Source organism: Prosopis cineraria, unplaced genomic scaffold (assembly GCF_029017545.1).
Source record: "Prosopis cineraria cultivar Desert tree isolate PC_DT_omini unplaced genomic scaffold, ASM2901754v1 PC1, whole genome shotgun sequence".
In the NCBI taxonomy this organism is placed as follows: domain Eukaryota; kingdom Viridiplantae; phylum Streptophyta; class Magnoliopsida; order Fabales; family Fabaceae; genus Prosopis; species Prosopis cineraria.
In genome coordinates, this window is record NW_026555332.1 from 59,526,944 (window position 1) to 59,553,121 (window position 26,178).

Sequence of the window (26,178 nt, forward strand, 5' to 3'; positions counted from 1 at the left end):
ACGTCAATATTCGCATTCTTATTTTTACAAAAAAGTGATGTGCTGCGGTGTATAGCACAAAGAAGGCTTGCCTAGATACATTGGCACACACGCCATGACAAATCATCCACAAGTTGCGATATGTGGCACAAAACCTCACCTTTCAGATTTTCTTCCTTTTCCATGTTCAGGTGATCTTGCTTCACTTTGGATCTGCATTTAGGGCTAAAATTACAACCAAACATGCCCCTTAGATCTTTTTGGCCACACATCTTACTAATAAACTTAATTACTTAAATCAGGCTTGGTTAATCAGGTTTAAATTCTAAAGGTGTTACAAGTTATCTATACACGTGATTAGATAACCTGGTATATCACTAACTGACAATAGGAAGTTATTGTTTATTTAAAAAACAAATAGCTTCTCCCTCCAAATATTAGGGTAACCATCTATTAGATAATATAAATAATTATTAATATAAACAATAATTTAACTCAACTTAGGCCATCCACTCACTTGGCCTAATTCATCAATGGTGCAACCCAATAATAATATTGCAGGAAGAGAGCTAGTAGGGTATAAGAGCCCAAAGCTAGTTTGGAATCCATAAATATGTGTTAATAATACTTGAGCAGAGAGTGAGACAGATAGTAAGAGGATTAGGTTTAAGAGACCATCTCAATAAATCATTCATGCATGTAATTTGTAATTAAATTTTAATGTATTATTTATCATTTATGTGTAAGCCATTTGAAATTAGAATTTTATTTAAATAAAAATTTTAATTGTTAAATTAAGGGTTGATATTGTGCAAATAATTATATTTAAAAAAACCCAATTAACATGACAGTTCTAGGAACAAACTGTCATTGTAATTATCTATTATCACGACAATTCTAGGAGCGAAAATTCTGTAATTACTATTACACTTTGTTTTGTGTCATGAAAATAACTTTTTAATTGTTGCTAAAATTGCTTTTTGCACTAATGTTGGGATAGATGCATTAGATACAGAGAAATGGAGATTTGCTCGTCAAATGTTAGAAGTTTTCTAAACAAACATGGACTACAATGAAATAACTTCATTTAGTATAGCTTTTATGAAGTTGGCATTAATTTCACGAAATTAGCGACCTTGGAGTCAAGATCTTTCGTTTCATTTACTGGCTTCATGGTGCTAGTTGCTTTGTCTGGCAGGTCATGTTAGCTTTTCTTTATAGCTCCTTTCTATGGACATTTATTGAAATTAACAATGTGAGGCACTATGTTCATTGTTGTTTGATCTTAGTATTGTGTATGATGGGGAAATTGTACAATATAAAGCAACAAAAAGACAAAATATAACTAAGACACGGTTATTATAATGTGTGAGGACTAAGAAATTATATAACATGCAAAAATTGTAATTTGTGTTAGAAATTGTTTCTTACATTAGTTTTAAGTTATTTTGCTTCTCTTTATAGCTTCTTTGACCTTTATGTAGTCATGTTTGCTCAGCTGATTCCAACTAACATTTTATCTACACGTTAAAATCAAACTTGCCCGCAAAGAGAGGTGAAATAAAATTTCTCTAGTTGGGATAGAAAATCAAATCTCCACTTATTAGAATTGGCTAAGCAGAGCCACAGAGAGAGAGAGAGAGAGATAGAGAGAGAGAGGAGGAGAAGGGAGAGAAAAGCAGTCAAAGAGACAGAGGGCCAAATGTTTCTTTTTTCCTTTTCTTTTTCCTCTTTAAATGCCAGTTGTTTATCACATAGCAAATAAAATTGAATAAATGGTCAACAAACAGTCAAGCACAGTGGCTAGTAGAATGATGTTATTTTTTAAAGTTTCGGGTGATATTTTTTTAACTAAAACATAAAAATATTCAGCGTTGTTTTTTTAAAAAAATTCTAGAACATTTTTTACCCTTGACCCAATCCAAAATGGCTCATTGGAAAAAACGCATCCTTAGAGGCTTAGACTAATAGTGTTTGAATCTAATTAAAACCCCCTACTTGTATTTAAAAAAAAAACCCTTGTTTATAAAGAAGTAGGGATCCATTTTTCTTCATCGACAAAACAAGCATTCCATACTTTGTTGAGCTTGCAGTTGGGTGCCATGTCAGCCTTGCATGGTTGTTGTCAGGTAAGTATTGAAAAAGGTTTGAACCCTTAGGGCTTTTCTTTTGAATTTATTTGTTCAATCCAGCTTTAAACCTATATTTGTATTTAATCTCCGCTTTTGTTCTTGTGTTGTTGTCGACCCTTTGTCAGATACTGTCACACTGTTTCTTACTTTGTTTAAATTTTCATTTTAATCTGGCTTTGAATCTTGTCGTGTAATTGTTTGATTATTGATACTTTTGAATGAAGATTGAGTTCACTCCTTTTTTTTTTAAAAAAAAAAGCTTTGTTTCTAGTTTTTGCTTCAATGATGTGTAATGAGTTGTTTTACTTTTGCCCTCCTTATTTTAATTACTAGCGTCTTATATGATTTGGATTATTTTGTTGTGTAATGATGGGCTTGTTTGGCATTTTGTTTATTAATCCCTTTATATTATCATCTATTTAGAAAATTCTCAAGGTATTTATGATGCGTGATCACTAAATAAGTTAGCTCAAGCTATGTTAACAATTTAGAAGCTTGAGTTTAAATTATTGTCATTCTTCAGTGGCTTGGAGTGGTTGCCTAAATCAATTGGCTGATTAAAGTGTCTTCATCAAAGTATATAGAACAAAAATTAAAAGGATATTATATTAACTATTCATATTTGATATTTCCAAATGCCTCACTTACACTTATAGGCTCGCCTATGCGAGGGTGTTTAAAGTGTTCCGAAAGAATATAATTTAACTTGTCATTGAAAAATCACTCTTAACATAATTTAAGCAAATGTGATTTAAATTCAATTTATTTTCACGTTATAATTTTTTTAATCTTCTTTACGAAAGTGCTTCTTATCTTAATATAAGAATCTTAATAAAATTTAGTAAATTTTTACGAGTACTTTAGATAATTTTAACTATCTCTCTCATAAATTGTATTGGGAAGAGAAAATTGGAGATAAATGTTAGCTTTTATCTAGAAAGCATGGATAAATGCAAAATGTCACTGTGTCAATGTTGGATACATATCTGACACGGACACACGTTCAGGATGCGGAAGCACTGTGCCTGCTTTCTCATTTTCAAGCTGACAGGTTCGGACACGGGTGAAGATGGGCCCACATAGGTTGTGTCCAAAACTCAACGTTTTGGCCTCTTCTTTGGCTTTTTTTAACCCCCTTTCTTTTCCAAAATTCAGATGCCCTAAGCTTCGTCCAGTCGATCTTTCTCCTTTCACCCCCAAGATCTGTCGCGTCTCGCGTGAGCTTCGCTCTGTCTCTCCGAGCATCGTCCATCTTCAGTCACGGCCGCTCTGTCTCTTCAGTCACTCCGAGCTCTGTCGCTTCAGTCACGGTGCTTCTTCAGTCAAGGCGCTCTGTCTCTTCAGCCCGGGATTCCATCGCTCTGTCTCTCGCTCTCCGAGTCCGAGGTAAGTTCTGGGTATTGCTCTTCATCCCATATATTCAAATCCTCGATGTGCATCTGGATATCTATAGGTATTGCCGACTGCCTTTTATTAAAGGGTAGAATAAATTATACGCCTTAACCCATGTGATTCGGTTAATAATACTTGGTACATTGACGATGAGAATATTCTTATCCGTGATGTCCTTCACCTTCTAAACATGTTTGTTTTTTAGGCTTAATCTTTCATATTTCATGTTTTTGAATGTCTTTTTCTAATTGTATTCCTCTTCTTGCAGCTTTTAGGATTTTCAATCATGTCTTGGTGTACAATTGAGTCAGATCCAGGTATGCTTCTATAGCATATCATTTCAATAGCCATTCTGCCTAAAAAACTAAGCCTTTATATGGCTGTCCATAGTGCCTTATGTCTCCAATAATCGATCCCAAACTTCCTAAATTTGAATCCAAGGCTGGAATTTGCCTTACAACTAACAAACTTTCTATGTGAATGAAATGATATATTGACATACTGTTTTTGTCCATATCATACTGTGGTTTAATGGTTGTCACGCTTATTTTAATTCTGTAGTAGTTATATAATTTTTGTTAAGACATTGCTTAAATCCTCCTGCCTTCTCATCTTTTTAACTTTTCAGGTGTATTCACAGAACTTATACAACAAATGCAAGTGAAAGGAGTACAGGTTGTTTTGTCCTATATATGTGTTTTTGGTTTTGTTCTGGTGTTATATTGTTAGCCTTCACTTGTTGCGGGATGTTGTTCATTTTATTAACTTTTTTTTGGGTGATGACTTGTAGCCTCCTTAAAAATTTACTCCATCTACTTTAATCTCCTTGAATTGCTTTAGCATGAATGTTTTGGAGATGTCATACACTAACACAGCTTTGTCTGCATTTAGAGTTGATGGTAATGTTATTGCACCGCATATTTACTATCTAAAGCATATTATACTATTCTGCATTCAATGAGAGATAGCTAGGCTGACAGTATATGCATTTAAGTAGAAGAATCCAAAAGAAATTAAATAGCAATAAATACCCATAACTGACTACATAATTTTCCCAATTTTTTTGTAAGGAGAAGTTCAGTGCCAGGCACAATCATGTTACTCTATCTGATTCCAGTTAGTTTGAATTTTTTATATATGCCCCTAGTCTATTTACTTTCGATTTCCTAGTTGTTATTTTTTTCTTTATGTTCTGCATGAATATTGTCATGATGCCTAAGGTGTTGGCAGGTTGAGGAGCTGTATTCATTGGACCTTGACTCCCTCAGCTGCCTTAGGTTGGTGTACTGTCTCACCAAGCTAAGTTTATGCTCTCAAGTTAGGATCTATTTGTGAACATTTGCCTTTGTTTTTTCCCTCTTTGGCGGTTCCCATCCTCAAATTCAGGCCTGTTTATGGCTTGATTTTTCTTTTCAAATGGCGTCCCGGTGAAAAGGATGACCGTATTGTTATCAAAGATCCCAATCCTAACTTGTTTTTTGCTAGCCAGGTTAGTTTTCTTTGTTTACAATATATTATTATTTTGAAAAGTTTATTGATTCTGATTCCTGAGTGTTAAATTTGCAGGTAATTAATAATGCATGTGCAACACAAGCGATCTTGTCTATCCTTTTGAATTCACCAGATATTGAGATTGGACCAGAGCTGTCAAATTGAAAGAATTTACCAAGAACTTCCCGGCTGAGCTAAAAGGATTGGCTATCAATAATAGTGAAGCTATTCGTACAGCCCATAATAGTTTTGCAAGGCCTGAACCTTTTGTCCCTGACGAGCAGAAGGTTGCTGGGAAAGATGATGATGTTTACCATTTTATAAGCTACCTACCGGTGGATGGGGTCCTGTATGAGCTTGATGGATTAAAGGAGGGTCCCATTAGCCTGGGTCAGTGCTCTGGCAGTCAAGGTGATATGGAATGGCTAAAGATGGTGCAACCGGTGATCCAGGAACGTATTGATAGGTATTCCCAAAGTGAGATAAGATTTAATCTCATGGCAATTATCAAGAACAGGAAGGAGATGTATACGGCTGAACTCAAGGAACTTCAGAAGAGGAGGGAGCGCATCTTGCAGCAGCTGGCTGCATCAAAATCAGAGAGACTGATGGAAAATAGCAATTACGAGACACTGAACAATTCTCTCTCTGAAGTAAATGCTGGGATCGAAGCTGCTACTGAGAAGATATTGATGGAGGAAGAAAAATTCAAAAAATGGAGAACTGAGAATATCCGTAGGAAGCACAATTATATACCCTTTCTGTTTAACTTTCTGAAGATCCTTGCCGAGAAGAAGCAGTTGAAGCCACTCATTGAGAAGGCCAAGCAAAAAACAAGCAGCTCTCGGTGAAGAATCTTATCTAATGTTGATAGAACGTTTTGTGCTTACATTTTCTGTTGGTTTTCTTGTTTGAATTTATTTAAGATTGTACCTGTTGTATTATTATGTTGCCCTTGGCCTTGGTTTTTCACGGTTCAAGTAGTGCATTGAGTATGCAAATTAACTGACGCCCGTCTTTCATCAGTGTTGCAATGAAGTTCCAGTGAATGAGTTCCTGACACGAAGTAGCGAAACGGGATCTGGTTGGAATTTTGGGTGTCTGCTGCGTTCTTTAATGGTCTAAATTTCAGCCCTTCATTTTCACTAATGGCCTGAAGTGCTGAAATTTGAGGTATTAAAGGAAGCAATAGAGAGGGAGGGGGTAACCAACAAATTTAATGGTGACTCTTTGATGATTTAATTTAGAGGTCCGAGCTCGACACCAAAAAAAAAAAAAATTGGAAAGAAAAAGAGAGGGAGGGGGTAAGAGTGGGACTTACACCCCAAATCCGGTTGGGTAATGTGGGTTCAGTGGTAGCAAATCAAAGGACTCGTGCTGAGGCACAGAAGGGGGAGACGTGTTGTAAATTGGGGGGGGGGGGGGAGGGACTCCGTTTTTAAAACAACTGTAAGATAATTATTAATGTCTCTTCATGTACCAAATGTATATATTTTGTTCTTGATAAATAGAATTTACATTATAAAAAACAATAAAAGTAATTATTTTTTTAAAATGTCATTATAAAAAATTTAAAAAATACAAGGAATTATATAAAAAAAAAATATGGCAACGAATGTAAGCAGCAGTGTTTATAATATTTAATAACTTGCCAGGAGGCCACGATTACACATGGTCAACTTTAGTCAATAGGGGGGTGATCAAAGTCGGTCAAAGAGCAATGATGCATTTTGCCACAATTTCCATATGTCAATCAAATTTATTGAGGTCTCTGCGTTATAAACTAAATTCAAGAGACTTGTTTATTAATTTGTTTATTGGGGGACTTGCCTCTCAAAGAAATAGATATTAAACATCAATGGGTTTAACCGTTTAAGGCCTTTGGGTTTTTTTCTTTTTGGGGGCCACCAACTGTTTAAGACTCGTGTTGCATTTTGTTTTGATCAATATAAAAATATTGTATAGTAATAAAAAAAAATTACAACAGGAGCAAGCCATTAAGATCTAACAATGGGGTCCAAGTCCAACCCCGCACCCCCCTGCGAGAGGAAAAAATCTGATACGGTTAACGTACAAACTCCAACATAGCGTAGTAGGCAATCAACACGGGAAGCGAGATAATCATACCAAAAATCACCCTGCGCAGCCTAAATCTTAGTGAGCAGCAATGCAAATATATATATATATATATATATATAATTAAATAAATGTTTTTGTTAATATTGAAATGGAAACTCACGCTGTGCTAAGAACCTCTGGATGCAATCCATATTCTTTAGCAAAAATGAAGGACGTTATGGATTGTGGCAACGCTGCCTGCAAGAGAATATCCAACTTCACTGAGCATCTTCCCTATTATATTATTCTCTCACAACTGAGAATCTTGTGCCAATTAACAAATCAATCTAGCAACACCGCTATAATTCAAACATCACCCACAAAATTCGCCCGCCACTAGCTTCCCCTTTCTTTTCTTCCCACTGTATCTTCACATCGTTCCTTTGATTTCGGTCACGCTTCAAGCCTAAAGCTTTACTTGCTTTCTACACTTATTCCAAATCAAACTAACTCCAGCCACTAATTTATACTTGCGAGTTTGTGAACCACATATCCGGATTTTTTTCCTCTTTTTTATTTTTTAAGCTGTAGGGGACAAAGGAGACTCCGCTTTTTGGTGAACATTTTTATCCCTTAAACTTGGCCCTGGCAATCTTTTTTGTCAATTTAAATAAATTAATCCATTACATGACGATATGTAATAAATTTAAAAGCGTGGGCATAAAAATTTTTATAAATTAAAAGGGTGAAGGAACTGGAGCCAACACTAATTGAAGATATACTTTCTCTACGGTCTTGTAGTCGAGAAATAAAGGACTTACAGTTTATATTAAAAACTAACTTCGCTCTTCCAGCTAGCTGTCTCTTCCTAGTTCCTACTATTACATTTCAATTACTGGAATTAGAAGTATTAGATTAAGATTATTCATAGAATGAACAGAAACTACGTAGTAAGCACAGTTAATGCATAAGCAGTACACCCTTAGTATAAATAATTGGATCTTATGTATTAACAGAGGACGGATTTTGTTCAGGGAATTAACTGAGTTACTCTTCTTTTAATATTGATGATTTACCACGTCTCAGAAGGCAGAACAATCAGTTTGTTATCTTTCTTTTGTCTGTCGAGCGAGCTAATTAATTTCATTTGAGTAATATATAAACTTAAAATTAAACAAAGCTTCACGCACGTTACCCTCAGACCGAAAAACAAAAGAGTAGAAGGAAAACCTGAATGATAGCGACTCGGAGAACGTCATCATGCAATCCCACAGCGATGGAAGCAATAGCCATGGCCGCAGGTCCGGCTACGAACTTTAAAACCATGCTGAATACCGTCAGACTGGATCCGCAAGCTATCAACTTCTCCTGAAGCGCCATGAAAACACCTACAATATATACATACATATATATAAAATACATTTCCTTGTTCCCATGCGAAGCAACTGACTAATATATACTGCTCTATAGGTACCGTAGTAACAGACATGGCGAACACTCACCCATGCTAAACATGGCAGTGCCCGTCCCTGCCCTTGACATGATTAATATTGACTCTTCTATGATGCTTGGCATTTCCAACTTCCACCTGTTCACTGACTAATTAATTATAGATCGATATGCATGTCATGAAACGACAATTAATAACCAATCGTTCGGTTTCACACACACTGATCAAACACATGTAATATATATAGCAAGAACCTGTTAGCGATGAAAGCCCAGGAAATGCCAACGATACAACCGTACGTGTTAGGGTTGACTGCGAGCTTCAGCCCCACAAGCTTCATCGACTTCCAGAAGGGAGGCCTGGTGGCGGTGCCGCTGCTTATGACTAATCCCTCGTCCACTACTACTGCAACAGTAGCAACATCTTTTGGCGCCTTTACAGAAGGGTTTGAGTGAGAAGTAGAATCAGTGCCTTGGATTGTTCCCGCTCTTCGAAATTCCAAGACGAAGAGGAGAAGAGTGAGCCATACGATGGCCTGGACAACCGAAGATTGGACGACGAGGTCGACCCCCAACGGGCCGTACATGGCCTTCGTGAGAGGGACCCCCACAACAAGAGCGCTGGTTAAAGTGCACAGGGAGAAGCTGGTGATGGACCAGCAGTAACTTCCTTTGGAAGAGCACTTGGCCCAGAAGGCGAGCACCGAGACGATGATGAACTTGGAGATGGTGTCGGCTGCGATGAAGGGGAAATTCATGCGGAAGGGATCAATGTGAGCCGTGAACTCGAAGGTGAAGAGAGGCAGCGTGAAGTAGCACACCAGTCGGTTTATGGCGTCGCACTGCTCCCTCGTGAAGATCCCCCACCACCTCACTGACCCGTACCCTAACATCAGAGCCACGTACAATGGCACCATTGCCACCACCACCTTATACACGTCTTGCCATCCTATCATTTTCTTTTTTATTTACTTTCTTTACCTTCAACGTCCCAAGACTATATATTAGCGCTTCGCTTTCATCAACCTCTACATGTTAAACCCTACAGTGATTTGCCTATCTATATATACATATATTCACGCCCTCGCATGTACAAAACGACAAAATTAAAGCCAAATGCATGTCAGGAAGGTCTATTCATTTAATTTCTATGGACACGCGAGCTCCTGTTATTTTTATTTTTAGATTGTGTATGAGGTTTACATGGACGTGCTTACCGAATTGGATTCTTCTGAAGGCAGTGCATATGAAGTGTGTGGTTGCTTTGGCCGCTGGGATTTGCTCACGGTCATAAAATTTATCAGAATAAGGAATGAGGTGCAGCGATTATTCTACTCCCACTATCTTTGCAAATAGGATTTTGTGTTTCATTAACCATTGCTTATTATTATTCCAAGCATAACACGAAGTGGATATTTGATCACCAGCTAGCAATAATGGAAGCATCACAAATTCCTGCTCTGAAATTTCTTTTTCCTAATTGTCCTTTTTCTGCTTGACAGTGACGTACAAGTCTCTGGGTCTCACCACCACGATCAAGCACCTCCTGAAGTGTAATCCGTCAGATTTAATCAAGTTATTTTCTGAAGTTGCATGTGTCTATAGGTGCATGTTGTGCTTCTCGCCTTCTCGGGCATCATGAATCAACGAGACATTCAAAAAAGGGGACATAACACACCAGCCTAAATGCGTAGACTGGAGGGTAATTAGTTATCATATGTGCCTTAAGGCTTAAGCAGCTAGCTAAGTTAATTACACTTAATTTATGCGTTACCGTGCCCGAGGTCAAGATGAAGCACTCCTCGTTATGCCATTAACATTTCAGCCAGCAGGCACCATTCAATTCTTGCTGTCGTTAAATATTCTCATGTTATTGGATGGTTTTCTTGCTCTGGATGGTTTGTCTTCTTGATGAGACGTTAAAGTTCCTGAAGTCATGGGAAAAATCAGAGAAATATCTAATGCGTAACGTAGGTTCTAGGTGATTTTAGTCTTCATCACTTCTGTTTTATGAAGATGGATGGAACAAATGGCATGGCTTATAAATGATCTAAACCATGTGGGAGAATAAATTAAATTATTGCATTGGAAATTATATTCTATGTTCAGTAGATAGCTAAGAATCACGCGTGCACAGTGCATGCACTACCAAAAAAAAGAAAGTAACTTTTGCTAAAAGCTGAAAAGTAGTTGCTGAAAGTTTTTAACAGTGATAAAAAATCACCACGATATCATCTCAAGAGCTTTTATCGTTAATTTTATCTGTGGTGACAATAAAGATCGTTGTTGAAAATTTAAAATTGACTGTAACAAATGTTTTTGTAAAAAAAATTTGTCACCACAAAAAGATAGTTGCCGCTAGAAGTTTAGAATCGACGACAACATTTTGTCGCTGTAGAAACCACACATCAACGGCAACAAAAGAAATGCTGGGTTACCTATGCACGTGGCACCATGTCACCCTCCACGTGGCACCCCACCTCACACCATGTGACATTATGTCATCCTCCACGTGGCACCCCACGCCACCCTCCACGTATTGCCCTCATCTCATGCCACGTGTCATCATATTAGTAAATAAATTTTAATTTATTTAACTGACTTTTAAAAAAAAAGATATCCAAACATAAATCATATTACATTTGTTGACTTTTCTTCTAACTTCAATTTGTTAACCTCAATTGAATCTTAAATTGAGTTGTAAATTTTTTAATTCAAACATACACGTAAAATAATATGGTTTAGCTTAATTCTTTACTCTGGCTCATTGGCATTAAATAATACTTTAACCTTATCTTAAAATAATTTTATCATTTTAAAGTTATAATTGAACCATAAAATAAATTAAATGAAAACTCATTATATTATTTTATGTATTCATTATAAAATTACAATAATACAATAAAATTAATGTCTTAAAATATTAAATATTAGATAAATAAAAAATTATGATGATAACACAAAATCAAACTTTCAACGGTGACATTCAAAGTCATTGTTGAAAGTCTCATTTTTAACTTTCAACGATGACTTATATGTTGCCACTAAAACTTATAATATATTTATTATAACATAAGATTTTTAGAAATTATAACATATTTGAAAATATGTTAACAATCAACGGCAATTTTAAAATGTCACCGCTAATTGTCAACTTTCAACAGCGATATACACTTGTCATCATTGAAAATCTAACAATCAGCGGTGATTATATATTGTCATTGCAGAAAGTCACTCTTTCAATGGTGACTTTTATTGTTACTACAGATTATTTATTTTTATTGCCGTTGAAAGTCATTTTTTTTATAGTGATGTAGATAGATGCATACATTACTATGAAATGAGATTTAGTAGCATACATTTTATAGCAATAAAAAATAAAATATTACTAATATTAAAGTCAAATAGAAAGGTGATGTTTCTCATTTCAAATGCAACCGCTTTTAATTTATTTGTTACTTGCAATTTTAATAAATAATAAGAAATAGCGTTTCAAGAGTAGTAAAACGTCACTTCTCTTCATTTTTACTAAATTAATATTTTGTTCATATCAAAAGCAGAGAGGTGGCGTTTTCAATTGAAAGTGCTACCTCTCTATTATGTCAATAATTTAACATTTTATTTTATTAGATTAAATAGTTATTTTATTATAATTTATGTAATTAATAATTTTAATTAGTATAGCAATTGTTTAATAAATAAATGAAGAGAGGTGGCATTTCCAAACTTAAAAATGTCACCTTTTTTTTTTTTTTATTATTCAATTTTTTAAAGATAAAATATTATTTTATTATAATTTATTTAGTTAATATTAATTATTAATATATATTATTATTTAATAATTAAAAAGCATAGATATAACATTTTTTGGGTTTGAAAACACTACCCCTTTGCCCTATTATTAATTTAATATTTTTTATCATATTAAATAATTATTTTATCATAATCTATTTAATTGATAAATTTAATTAATACATAATATTATTTAATAAATAAAATTAAAGAGGTGGCATTTGTTGAGCTTGAAAATGCCACCTCTATACTCTTGTATTGATTTAAAATTTTATTTTATCATATTAAATAATTATTTTATTATAATTTAGTTATTTAGTATTTATAATTAATATATAATAATATTTAATAAAAAATGAAGAGAGGTGGCATCTCCAAACTTGAAAATGATACCTCTATTCTTTTTTCAATATTTATTATTTTTTATAAAATAAAATATTATTTTATTGTAATTTATTTAGTTAATATTAATTATTAATATATATTATTATTTAATAATTAAAAAGTAGAGAGGTGGCATTTTTTGGGTTTGGAAATGCCACTTCTCTGTCCTGTTATTAATTTAATATTCTTTATTATATTAATAATTATTTTATCATAATTTATTTAATTGATAACTTTAATTGGTACATCATATTATTTAATAAATAAAATAAGAGAAGTAACATTTGTTGAGCTTGAAAATTTCACCTTTATACGCTCTTATTAATTTAAAATGTTATTTTATCATATTGCGTAATTATTTTATTATAATTTAGTTATTTAATATTTATAATTAATATATATAATAATATTTAATAAATAAATAAAAAGAGGTGGCATTTTCAAACTTGAAAACACGACGTCTCTTCTTTTTTGATTATTCAAGTATTTTTTATAAGATAAAATTTATTTTATTATAATTTATTTAGTTATTATAAATTATTAATATATATTATTACTTGGTAATTAAAAAGTAGAGATGTGGTATTTCTTGGACTTGGACAAAAAACGCCACCTATCTGTCCTGTTATTGATTCAATATTTTTTATCTTATATAATTGTTAAAAATTATAGAAGTGGCGTTTCTTCCATGAAGAAATGCCATTGTTGTGATTTTTTTAATTATTTTTAAAAATCTAAGATAGTTTTTAACTCTTTTTAAAATTTTCAAACCCTGATCTCCTTATCTTGGTCGTTTTCTCTATCCAATCGCTTGCTCTTCTCTCTTGTAACTCACAAGTTATCTATTCTCTAATTTTTAAAGTTGTTCTCATCATCTTCTCTAGTTAAAATAGCTTGTATAAGTACACTATAATAGGTTCCTTTTTTAATTTGTTGTGCCTCTTATCTACCTATCCATATATACATATACATATACATATACATATACATATATATATATATATTATATTTATATGGATCTTCACGATTTTACTTTTCTTTCTCTTCAGTTGATAATTTTTCTTTCGATCATCTTGAACAGTTTGTTCTTTTAATTTGCTAATAAATATATCTATTGATGAAACAATTCTCTGGGTATAAAACTTTATTAAGATCTAGTGAATAGATAGTAGGGTCTTTAATCTTCATGCTTTTAGTAATAAATGGCTTGGTTTTGTCATTGTTAGACTTTTAAGAAGGTAATGATGATAATCTCTATTAATCATTGAAAAAGAATCTTGTTTTTAATTTAGAATTTGTCCACTTTTTGTGATATGTATTTGTTCAATGTTAAAATATAGCCAAAACTTATATAGCCAGATGATAGCTTATCTTTTCTTTATAATTTGTATAAATTGCTTTATTTATTTTATATTTAATCTTTGTCAAACATTAGTCATATTTTTTTTTCAAATTTATTGTTTATTCATTTTTGTTGCAGGTATTATTTTTTATAACTATATTATGAAAATTACTGATAAACCTAATTACATCTCTTAACTAATATTTAATTTAATTTTTTCTTGATCCTTAATTTTTTATGACCCTACTAAATTTATCGTAGTTTTGTATAGTATAAAATTGATTATTTATTTTTGTTAAATGTATGAACAAAATTTATTGTATAAGTTAATTGTATATTTAATAAAATATATATATATATATATATAATTGATGGATATATAGGATATATTATATACATATATATTTAAAAGTGATTCTTTATAATTTAAAACAAATAAAATGAGATAAGTGGCTATTCTTGCAAGAAACGCTTCCTATAACCCTTTATTTTTAAAAAAGCAAATAGAGAGATAACATTTCCTATAATAAACATCACATTTTTTTTTTTAAGTAAGTAAAGAGAAGGAAATGCCACTACTATTGTTAGTTCCTTATGATATTTTATTAATTAATGAAACACCACTTTAAATTTAAAATAGTATTAAATTTTATAGTGTTTTATAAATGTAAAATTGAAATTTTAAACACCACCAAATCTCATTTTTGGAGTTGTGATAATTGCTCCTTTAATTATATGCATGCAAAAAACTACCAATAATTTCGTCTACTTCTTGAATCTAGCTAATTAAACGCATTTGGACATGAAAATCTCTTCAAATGAGTGGTGCGAGTTTGACGCAGGCGGACCTACCACTGTACAATATCCAAATTGGAATTGGAATTTCATTTTCTCTCCTAAAATCCAGCGAACTAAATTTGATCTCCAATACAATCCATTCTCTAGTGTTTCTTGGACCTTATATGGACCGACATATAATCTGAATTGTGAACCCAACGAATTATAAACTTTAAGAGACTAAATTAACTAGCGTTCCAAAAAGGAACATGGAAAGATCATATTAAGCACTTGAGACAACCCGCAAGATGATGTCATGTATCTTCTTATTATATTTTGAATTCCATGTGTTTGGACTTTGGAGGAAGATAAATTAGAATTAAACAAGTTGTGTACAGTTCTTGCGGACAATCTTCGGCAGAGACAAGCCAGCTGCTTTTTTGAATTCTCTTGTTCTTGTGATATAGCTCGTCTCGGATGATTTCATCGTAGCTATCTTAAAGCTACACTTACAGCCCATTGTACGTACTCGATTAATCAATACCACTGTACGTAATTGGCATAAAATCGCCCATCTTGATGTGCACCTCGCCACTGTACATGTAATTTGCTTGTCTTTTCTCACGCCACGCCTATTCAGCTTCATGCAAGAAGGACAAATACTCAATAATATCAATCATGGTATCTGTTCACATCAGAACCAAAACTTCATTCCGGTTGGACTCGCAAACCGTTTCCATCCTGTATGAACTAGAACCTCATCAAGTCCGATCGGACTTGCAAATCGATCGATGAAATCCTGCTAATTGATGTCCATACTAATATGATTATTATTGTTCATTGTTGATTTCTGTACATGATTTATACACGAGGAAGAAGGAACTTGTTCATTGTTAACTGTTGTGCGCGGGGTGATGATGGAGAAGATAGCATAGGAAGGGATTTAAAAGTAAATTTTATTTGCATTTCATCCCCGTAATACGTTTAAAGCGCACATATGGTTATAGTTATAGAGGCAAACTTGTGAATTAAATCAGCTAAATCATTTGAGCAAAGAATTCTTACAAATATCTTCTTATTAAAGATAATTATTTTTAAAGTACAATCAAATACTAAATATAAGCACTTCTTTTATATAAGATTCAAAAAGTTAATTATTATTTAAATTAGATTTTTTTTTAACTGAACCCATTTGCGACAAAAATATACTTTACAGGCTAAACCATTTTAAGGCTCCTCTGCTTAAAAAAAAAAAAAAAAATCAAACACATATTGTGTCTATATCTCTCTATATATCATAGATGCATACGTTGGACATGATGAAGCAAGGGTTGTGTATGACTTTAATATGTATTCAGCAAAAAGCCATGCATGGTTCACTTGTAGTTGTAATGGTGCGAAAAAGGGAAACAAGACCGGATGTTCTTGAACCCCTCAACAGAGGCCGGAACCACATTAGTGTTGGAGGGGGGTGCAAACCCGCTCCAATTACGTAAAGTAATTAAAACACCAACACCTTTTCTTTCTTAATCCACGTCTCTCTCTCTCTCTCTCTCTCTCTCTCTCTATATATATATATATATATATGTAACGTATAACGTACTTCTTTAAAATATAGAACTTATATATATATATAAGTTTTATAAAAATTTGAATATTTATTTTATCCCATCGTCAGATTTTAATATTCAATGGCATATAATTCTATGTAATTTACTATAAAATACTTAGATATTTGTAATAAAAAATTAGATACTTGAATTAATACACTTAATGTATTTTTTTCAATCAAATCATAATCATTGAATTTTAAATTTAAAAACAAGTAAAAAATATCAATAACATGAGATGGTTATAAGGTAAATTAAAAATGGCCGCTTAAAAACCACTTGATTTTGATAGAGAAAAACATAGCGTATATGGGTTCAAATATTAAAAAAATTTACTGTATTATTATTTAGTTAACTTTAAATTACTTAAATCAATACTATTTATTAATCTCAAAAACTTGGCCCCCCTTAAAATTAAAGGTTGGTTTCGCCCCTATCCCTCAAGCTCTGATGTAGGGAAAGACATTATATAGCAGGTGTTTGTATAAAAATATACTCCCTCTGCTTAAAAATATATTGAATTTTACTCTTAATAAAGTAGTTACCTACATTCAAACTAACTCTATTTTTTTATATTTAATCCCTATTAAATATTCTATAATAAATATAAAGTTATTATCAATAAGGGTGCTGTTAAAAAAAGACAATTATTATACTTTAAAAAACTAAAAATACTTTATATTTTTAAATATTCAACTCATTAAAAAATATTTGGAGGGAATAGCCATCAACTTGAAGACTTTGTGTAGTGTTTGATCTGTAAATATTAAAATAAATAATTCAATAAAATATTTTTTAAAAAAATTATTTGTTGATTGGTCAACGTTGTCGTCGATGTTCAGCCAATGCCATTTAAAGGGATAATTCAAGGATATTTGTGAAGTTTTATATGATAAAAACAACCAAATCATGGAATTTAGTTGTCACGAGCTTCTTGTATGGGTCCTGTTTACAATTTTCCCTTTTTTTGATTAGATTGGGCAATTATAATTTGATTTATTATATACATTCATCTTGAAGCTACAGACCTTTACAACACCATTAATTTTGACAGGTTGGAGACTAAGCGTCCACATGTTTGCGTTGATTGTATCCAGCGTTATGAAAAAATTATTGCATGAATTCCGTAAATCATGTCATCTATAATTTTTTTAAAAATAAAAGCATGCTATAATCTGTATAATAAATTGATTTTGCTCTATATAATAAAAAGAGAAAATACAAAAAATTAAAAGATACACTTTATTCTAAAAACGATGTTATTAAAAGTAATAATGCAGAAAAATTTATTTGATTAAATTAGTGTAACATGTCATATTTTTATTCATTAGTAGATAACACGGTATATTTTACCTCGATGATCTAGCCATATCATTTCATCTTTCATGATGCCACCCCTTATTTAAGTTTGCCATGTTATTAATACACTAGCCAAGTTTTTTTTTTTTTAGTGTGGTGCTTGACAGAGATTCAGTTGAAACTTTATAAAACTAACATCTCATTTGATTCTTAAAAAAGAAGATAATAAAATTAAATAAAAATATAAAAATAAAAATAAGACGATCAAAATGTGAAGGGAAACAATTGAATTGTATTTATAAAAAAATGATAATTTAATTTATATGATTGAAAGTCATAATTTATAATAATAATTTTAGAAGGTATGATAATTATTATATTTATAATATATAATATTGAGTTTTGTCATATTTATTATAAAAAATAATTGAAATAATTTATTTTATTTTAATTTTTTAATATATTTTATTCTCATATTTTAATATTTTATAGCAATCAAGTGAGAACTAGCCTTACTAAGAGAGTGAGACAACCATGGGATTCAATTAAAATAAATAAGTTGTACCAATTTTTTGGGCCAGAAAAAAATACCAAACTCAAAACTGATAAAAATAAGGACCATCATTAATTTATTAATAATTTCCCGTGGAATTTTAGTTTACAATTTGGTTGGCAAATTTTTGAGAAGCTTCGCTGTTCGCTGCGGCTACTGGCCTTGCCTCATATGTTGATGCCTCATGGTTATTAAAAAGCCTGAACGGCTGCTTCGCCCAGATGAACACATCGCCCTCATGCAGAGTGGGAAAAGCCACACGACCGCGAAATATACAATCAGACTGTTGATTTTATCTTAATCTTCTCCGTATCCTTGTTGCCGATCAGTGATTTCTGCGTAACCACGGAAGAAAAATGTTTAAATTCTTGAAGGAGGTGGTGGGTGGATCTGGCAGCGGACTCAAAGATCTCCCTTATAATATCGGCCAACCTTACCCTTCTTCTTGGGGATCTTGGACTCACTATCGCGGCACCTCCAAGGTACTTTACACATATTCTTCTTCCCCTCCCACTCATTTATATAATTTGGTACCTTTTCTTCTTTTTATGTCCCAGAATTCTAATTTGATCGAACTGTTAGATTACACTTACGATGGATCTGCTTGTTATCGTTCACCTATATTGTGCCTCCAACATGACTTCTCTACCCAATTGATGACGTTGTTTGTTTACTTCATTTTTGTGTTGGTAGTGCTTATAGGCTTATCCAGTTGCTTGTCTTTGAACACGGTATATATGATAATATACTCAACTAGCAGGAATTTTGACGGTTTGGCTTGGTAGGGGCCTACATTTTTTTTATGGTACTGGATTCAGTATCAGTTTCTTTCGGAATACCTCGCTATGGGCAGCTGGTTTTGCATTGATCTGATGAAAATTGAGTCGTTGCCTTGGTGGCAACTGACGAGTGTTGCTGGAAGAACGGAACATGGCATTTCTTTGCTTCTCATCCTGTCTTTATTATCTGATTTCGAAAAGTTAATAGAAAGAAGACAATTAAGGAGGTTATTATACTGAAACGCTGAGGAATGGACAAATTTATATTCTAGTTTAGATACTTTGTGGGGCTTGCTTTAAGATGCATATATCTGGTACGCCATAATTTGGTAGTCCCCTGGATGCTAGTTCCACCTAGTGAAGCTGGCCCTATCCTTTAGCTGGAGACTTCTATTAGTGAACTTACACTACCAACAGCTGCCGGCTTGGATTTTGGAGTGTTGAGTGGTCTTAGTTTTTCTTCCATCATTTTCCTTCTAGCGCAGTTGATTTGATATAAGTCTGCATGTTGATGCAATTTTCAGGACGATGGATCTCCAGTTTCAATCTTTTCTCTATCTGGGGTTAATGCTCAAGATGGATATCTAGCAGCTGGTCGAAATGGTGTTAAGCGTCTCCGGACAGTAAGTATTAAATCATGATGTTTGTGTCTGAATTTTAACTAATAGGTTTAAATATTGAGGAATACTTCCTTTCTGAAATCTAATGTTGTATACTGCTTTTATTACATTGATGATAATATAGAAATTCATGGTTTAAATAACTGTTTCTCCTTTGGAGAGTTTTATTTCCTTTTCAATATTGTATATCATATGGGAACACTTCTCTTAATTACATGTGATTTTGCTGACATAACTCCTATGTTTGGACCTGTTTGGTTGTTGTCGCTACAGACTAATGATGTAGAACATGAAAAGGGGGGGTTTGAAGGAGGATGGGGAAAGAGATAGGTAAAGGGAGAAGAGAAGGGGGGGAGTTGAAGGCAAATATCAAGTCTGAGTAGAAATTCACCCAATGTCTTACAATGAAAATAATCTAGGGCTATTTATAGAGAGCCCCAGTCACAATGACTTAAATATAAAGCAAAAGAAAACATGAACTCAAGCAAAAGAATTACTAACAGCATAAAATAAATCCAACTAAATTTCCTGTTGCTATTCATGCTTAAATGTTGTAAAAATTTACGATTTGTTCTTCTCAGTGCTTGCTGTTTATGCAGCAACTGTTTTCCTGCTTCGTGGTTGATAAATTTGTAAATTTTTTCTTTTATCGTTTTCTCTCAATTTCTCTTTCCTTGTTGTTTGGATGTCCTTGAGAGAGTTGTTTGGTATCAGGAAGGAAATGGATTCCTTTTCCTTTTTTTTTTTTATTGAATCTGTTTTCAAAAGTATCTGTTCCTTTTTATTATCTTTTTTAAAGTAGGGACATGAAATATTTTCTCATTTCATTAGTGTATAACATGAGCCCTAAACATTATGCCCAAGGTTAAAAAATGCGTTTGAAATCCTTCTGATAGTGAGCATCTTCTATCATTTTGGCGTGAGTCAAATTGTAGCTGGATGCCAGTTGCGTGGTAGGAATTGACCTTCATCTGTCAAAAATACAATCCCTGTCGGCATGTTTCATTGATGATAGACATTCTTATTATTCATGAAGAATACAACATCTGATATTTTGTGCTTTATTCACTTTTAATTTGTGGACTATATATAGGTTTGAATTTCAAATTTCCTGGTTGATGTTTTAACTGGTTATCATTTTCAGGTCAGGCATCCAAATATTTTGTCATTTCTTCATAGTACTGAGACTGAAACTTCTGATGGTGCTTCTTCCAAGGTTACAATCTATATTGTTACAGAGCCTGTCATGCCACTTTCAGAAAAGATTAAGGAGTTAGGACTAGAAGGTACACAAAGGTATGAATAGAGTTTTCTACTTGATGTATTTTGGTGGGAACCTTCTTTGGTTCTTGTAATTTACAGTATATTATGTTTTTATTCCTTGTAAGACTTATTATATGCAAATTATAGATCACACTCACTGAGTTTGACACCAAGTAAAACTTGATTTATGAATTTGTTAATATTCACTTCATTTTTATCAATGTTGCAGGGACGAATATTATGCTTGGGGGCTGCACCAAATAGCCAAGGCTGTGAGCTTCTTAAATAATGATTGCAAACTTGTGAGTATTCATGGGTCAAATAAGACTTTGGCTCTTCTGGGGAATCAGTTTATTTTTCTTGACAAGCTTTGGTGTTGCAGGTTCATGGTAATGTTTGCTTGGCTAGTGTTGTGGTCACACAAACTTTGGACTGGAAACTCCATGCTTTTGATGTTCTTTCAGAATTTGATGGAAGCAATGAAGCTTCTGCTGGGCAAATGCTGGTAACACAAATGCCTGGTTGTAATGTTTTTTTTTTCCATGTTCTATTTGGCATTGTAATTTGTACCGGAATTTTTCGTTGTTATTGTTCCTTAACTTGAAATATTAGAAACTCAAGTTTCAGCTGTGTGATGCTTCAATTGTCTAGTTTTGTTGTCATTTGGGCATCTATGACAAAGTAGGCTGCCACTATGTGCTATTGCCAATATTTAGTGCAGCCAAAGGTGTTTGTGTGTGTGTGTGTTTTCAAGTAAAGGATATGGAATGGTGCTACATTCCTCTCATGTTTACATATTTTTCACTCAGCAGTATGCATGGCTTGTTGGATCACAATACAAACCAATGGAGTTGGCAAAGTCTGACTGGGCTGCAATCAGAAAGTCTCCTCCATGGGCCATTGATTCTTGGGGCATGGGTAAGTTCCCATCGTTTTGTTTGTTCATCTAATCCCTTTTCTTTTTGGTTGAGAATTCATTGTGATAGCAATTTGGTGGATACATGGATTGAAATAAGCTGACGCTCTTTAACTCTTGCATTATTCTTACTGTTGATTGTAAGTTCTCTTATTGATTGATCAAGGAACAGAGGGTGTACAAGAATAAATAGAGGAAGGTAGACAAGAATCAAGTCACTATATCCTCCAAATTACAATCCTAGATATAAAAGAATAATAACAAAGATAATAACAATTGTAAAATATTCCTTAATGCTAGGGAAAAATGGCTAACCTAGAGATTAGGGTTTAACTAGCTAGAATACATAATAGGCCAACTATGGTGGGCCTGGACCCTCGCTTCAGCACTCCCTCTAATAACACCCTTATTACCGGGTACCTTAACTAAAACCAAGAAGTCATTTCATCTTTTAAGACCATCGAAGGAACCATGATTGGATCCCAAGTTTTGAAAGTTAAAACTAATCTAAACCAAAGTATAATTATGTATGTAAACATGGGATACCATATGGTACTTTAAATAACTAAAAAGAGGTTGAAAGCATCAAAAACCAATAGTTTGAGTCATCCGCTGTGGCCTAAAGACAGTTTGTTGCTGGGAACTCCTCATTGTGCCATGCACCACGGTGCATTGCTTAAAATCAGATGGCATAATGCTGACCAATGACAGATTTGAGGGCCAACTTTCAGCATGCCTCAATTTTTCGTCTACCATCCAATTAAGGTAATCTAGATGTTCATAGAAAGCTCTTCTCACAAACTAGTTAATGGCACAGGTTTTAACCACAAATTATTTTACATCAACAAGTTGAACACCCAAATGCATTTAAATTACATTTTTGCACTTAACAATTATAAGGGTGTCCCAGACTCAACCAATGTGCCAAAAGTTCAATCTAACACCCAGACTATATCCAATGGACTCAAGACAACTTGTGCAATACATTATAGTAATCATATCCCACATGTGACTAAAAATCAACCCGCAACCCTTTAATCTCAAAAATAGCGGAGGAGGTTCTCAGCGTTGCATGTATCAAAATAATAATTCCTTTGCATCAATACAATCATATTTATACTTGCACTAGTATTTCAGCCTTGATGAAATAACTTAATCACACAACAATGACTTTAGGGCCCAAAATATAACTAATCCAATAATGTGTGCCAATACAAGTATAATCAAAATAAACTCTTAGTGAGCAACATCATTAAAAATTATACATATATAAAAGCACAATAAAAGAGGCCTTTAGTAGGAAACAAAGTTCCTATGCCTCTGATACTTTCCCTTTATCTTACCTCGAGTTAGTGCTTGAAAAATGTTGAGGAAGGGGATGAGTACAATCACTCAATAATCAAGGTACATCTAATCTATGCAAATACGAATCAATTGATTATAAAATATGCAAAGAGTGCACTTAACATGTATTACATCATAATCATATCCAATTGTAGCATAAGCTATCACAAGCTATCATTGTCATAAATTTAGCAACCATGTGACAAAAAGCAATTATATGTATGATCAATACCTCCTTTGTAACCTCCTAATACCTGCGTTTGAAACCGTGAGCTATTGAATCAAATAAGACTTCGTCTATGTTAATGAACTACTCAAGCTCACCAATTGTAAGGAATAACTTGGTCAAAGGTTGGTACACTCACTCTTAGATTATGATTTTCCTTATTGTCAAATTCTTGGGGTGTTGTTATTCCTAAGCTAGTCTCCTTAAAGAACAAGTAGAGACAAGATAGGTTCAAGTCCCTTGACAAATAATGGGATAAAGGTTAGCCTTTAATTACTGAAAGACAGCCATACCATGTAGATTTATATCTAATTCTCTCCTTAGGTGAACTCTCGTCAATCATGATCATGCAATATACATGCTTACATACTTAAACCGTGCCACTATTTCCTGCCATATGTTCACACTCAAATTAGCATATTTCACAACATAATTTGACACTCATTATTTCAAATGACATGAAATTGACATCACATCATATACGAAGCATTTACATTCCACGAACTTTAATTTCATCATGTCCTCTCTCGCAATCATAATCTTCATCAACTTCCAATTCAAGAAAACAATCTCAACTCACATACAAACTTTTTATAGTTATAAATTATTCTAATAATCAAAGCTTTTTACCGTACAACACTATTAAATCACATTTTTCTCAAAATCACATCAATCAACAATTTCAATTCCTTGATTGCATTCATTCTTTTAAAAAACATATGCCATAGTTTCGTAGTTATAAACTTGATTTCACATATCTAAAAATATATTTATAAAACTCTACAATCAACTAACAAGCAAACGAGTAAATTAGATTTCTTTTGATTATCTCAAACTTTTGAGAGGTCAAAGGTTTATCCTTCAAACACAATTCGCTTCCAAGGTTAATCTCAACCTAAACGATGCACAAGATGAATAACCTACAATCAATCATACCAGTCACCATTAATATCATCATAATCCTACTTTCAACTCTCATAGTCAACATTTTAAACACTCAAAACTCCTAATTCTTGAGATTAATTACTACTCTTAGGCTTATTAACTTCCGTTAGCCCCAGCTAACTTTATTAACTCTTAAACCACCATTAATGGCACCCAACCATCTCAACTACCACCATTCTTTAGGGCATAAATTCGTTCATTTATAAGAGTCCACTCTCATGGACATACAAAACCACTAATACTAGGTTTATATAGTTCAAACAACTCTTATTAATTCAATTTAAGTCAATGGGTTTGGACCCATAACCCTATAAGTCCGAAAATTATTCTCCTATAACAAGCCCTAACTCAAAAACTCCTAATAGAAGAAGAGGAAGGAAGAGAAGAGCTTAGGAAACTTATCCTAAATATTTGATAGCTCCTAAATACCCCTTAACCTTCAAATCACGCGTTCCCTAGTAGAGCAAAATGATGTTCTTCATCGCTCCCTCTTTATCTCTTCATTCTCTTTGATTTTTTTTTGGTGTTTTTCAACTATTTAAAGTGCAATTTTGCGATTTCAACTATGGATGGTTGTGTACCTTATAAAACACATCCGCCTGCGGTCGAAGTCACTTACCCCATTTTGTCTTCATTATCCTCAAATGCTACGGGTTATCTCTAGTGAAGGATACAACCGCTAATGATTGTGATCTGTGAGCACACGCTACTTCTAGGGATGCTCAACATGACTGGTCATCTCTTGTGAAGGACACAACTGTGGGCGGCTGTGAATAGAGGGTATACTCTACTCCCATAAATGTTCATATGCTCGCGATGATCATCCATTAGGTTACAATCGCAGACAATTATGGATAGAAGCCTTACGTCTCTCTCAAATTCACTCATAAACCCCTCAAATCTTACTCCACAGTACTCCTAGTTAATTCCTTTTTTGTTTAATACTTCTAATTAAAATTTAGGATGTTACACTCTCCCTCAATATTGAGCATTCCCAGCTTGCAAGTTAATTCATCAAATCCAATTCTTCCAAGAGGTTTTGTAAGAACATCAACAACTTGAGCTTTAGAGTTGATATGCTCAATGTCATTGATGCCTTCTTCAATTTTTTCCTTTATAAAGTGTCTGTCTATTTCCACATGTTTTGTTTTGTCATGATGGACGAGGTTGCTCATTATTTGCATTGTTGACTTGCTATTGCACCACAATTGGGCTGGTAAGTGATGACCAACTTTCAGTTTTTTAAGCACCTTCATTGGCCATATTTCTTCACATGCTCCATTTGCTAATGTCCTAGCTTCAGTTTCTGCACTACTTCAAGAAACACAAGTTGGTTTTTTGCTTCTCCATATGATTTAGTTACTACATAAGAATGTTCCCTTCCCTAGATTCATTTTAACTTTTTAGATATCCTAGGATTCAGTAAACTACTTCCATACGTTCTTCTCGTGGACTACTTGAGAACTAACTGACTGCCCTAACAGCATAGCTTATATCTGGTTGTGTGTGACCAAGATTTATTAACTTGCTCACTGGCCTTTTTTATCTTTTTTTGTTTACTGAAACACCATCCTCCTTGATTTCTAGCTTCAAGCCTTCTACCATGGGAGTATCATCTGGTTTTGCACCACATTCCTGTTTCTTTCAATAAATCGAGAATGTATTTTCTTTGTGATATGAGAATACCTTTTTTAGATCTTGCCACTTCTAATCCAAGAAAGTATCTCATTTTTCTTAGGTCTTTCACCTCAAATTTATCTGCTAGCGATCTCTTCAGTCATTGAATATCCTCACAGTTGTTTCTTGTCAAAATGATATCATCTACAT

General features: G+C 33.3%; 3 protein-coding genes across 6 annotated transcripts in view; 2 read left to right on the forward strand and 1 right to left on the reverse strand.

Annotated features, from left to right (window-relative positions):
• The first annotated feature begins 3,261 nt into the window (after positions 1–3,261).
• On the forward strand, positions 3,262–6,019 carry LOC129290406 (ubiquitin carboxyl-terminal hydrolase 2-like). Its single transcript, XM_054927170.1, is given in 7 exon segments — positions 3,262–3,497; positions 3,772–3,820; positions 4,132–4,178; positions 4,734–4,780; positions 4,890–4,992; positions 5,070–5,151; positions 5,154–6,019. Coding segments are annotated over 6 exon segments (1,002 nt in total). The 5' UTR covers positions 3,262–3,497; positions 3,772–3,789; the 3' UTR covers positions 5,846–6,019.
• Positions 6,020–6,792: 773 nt separating this feature from the next.
• On the reverse strand, positions 6,793–9,522 carry LOC129289216 (auxin efflux carrier component 5). Of its 3 annotated transcripts, XM_054926012.1 has the most exons (5): positions 8,757–9,522; positions 8,555–8,640; positions 8,283–8,440; positions 7,234–7,310; positions 6,793–7,132 (listed from the first exon to the last, which is right to left on the reverse strand). In XM_054926012.1, exons 1-5 carry the CDS (start codon positions 9,455–9,457, stop codon positions 7,060–7,062), a joined length of 1,095 nt encoding a protein of 364 aa, XP_054781987.1. In that variant the 5' UTR covers positions 9,458–9,522; the 3' UTR covers positions 6,793–7,059. The 3 variants fall into 3 exon arrangements, with proteins under 3 accessions (XP_054781987.1, XP_054781990.1, XP_054781994.1); XM_054926015.1 differs by lacking the exons at positions 6,793–7,132; positions 7,234–7,310 and adding an exon at positions 7,320–7,927; XM_054926019.1 differs by lacking the exons at positions 6,793–7,132; positions 7,234–7,310 and adding an exon at positions 7,320–7,930.
• An 8,874-nt stretch (positions 9,523–18,396) lies between these two features.
• Positions 18,397–26,178, forward strand: part of LOC129288891 (uncharacterized) — a 30,734-nt gene continuing 22,952 nt past the window's right edge. The window contains exons 1-6 of one of the 2 annotated variants that reach the window (XM_054925702.1): positions 18,397–18,740; positions 19,562–19,660; positions 20,802–20,953; positions 21,150–21,222; positions 21,303–21,425; positions 21,730–21,838. In XM_054925702.1, coding sequence (XP_054781677.1) covers positions 18,615–18,740; positions 19,562–19,660; positions 20,802–20,953; positions 21,150–21,222; positions 21,303–21,425; positions 21,730–21,838 — 682 coding nt within the window. In that variant the 5' untranslated portion in view covers positions 18,397–18,614. The remainder of the gene's footprint in view (positions 18,741–19,561; positions 19,661–20,801; positions 20,954–21,149; positions 21,223–21,302; positions 21,426–21,729; positions 21,839–26,178) is intronic. The other variant, XM_054925707.1, reaches the window with a different exon arrangement.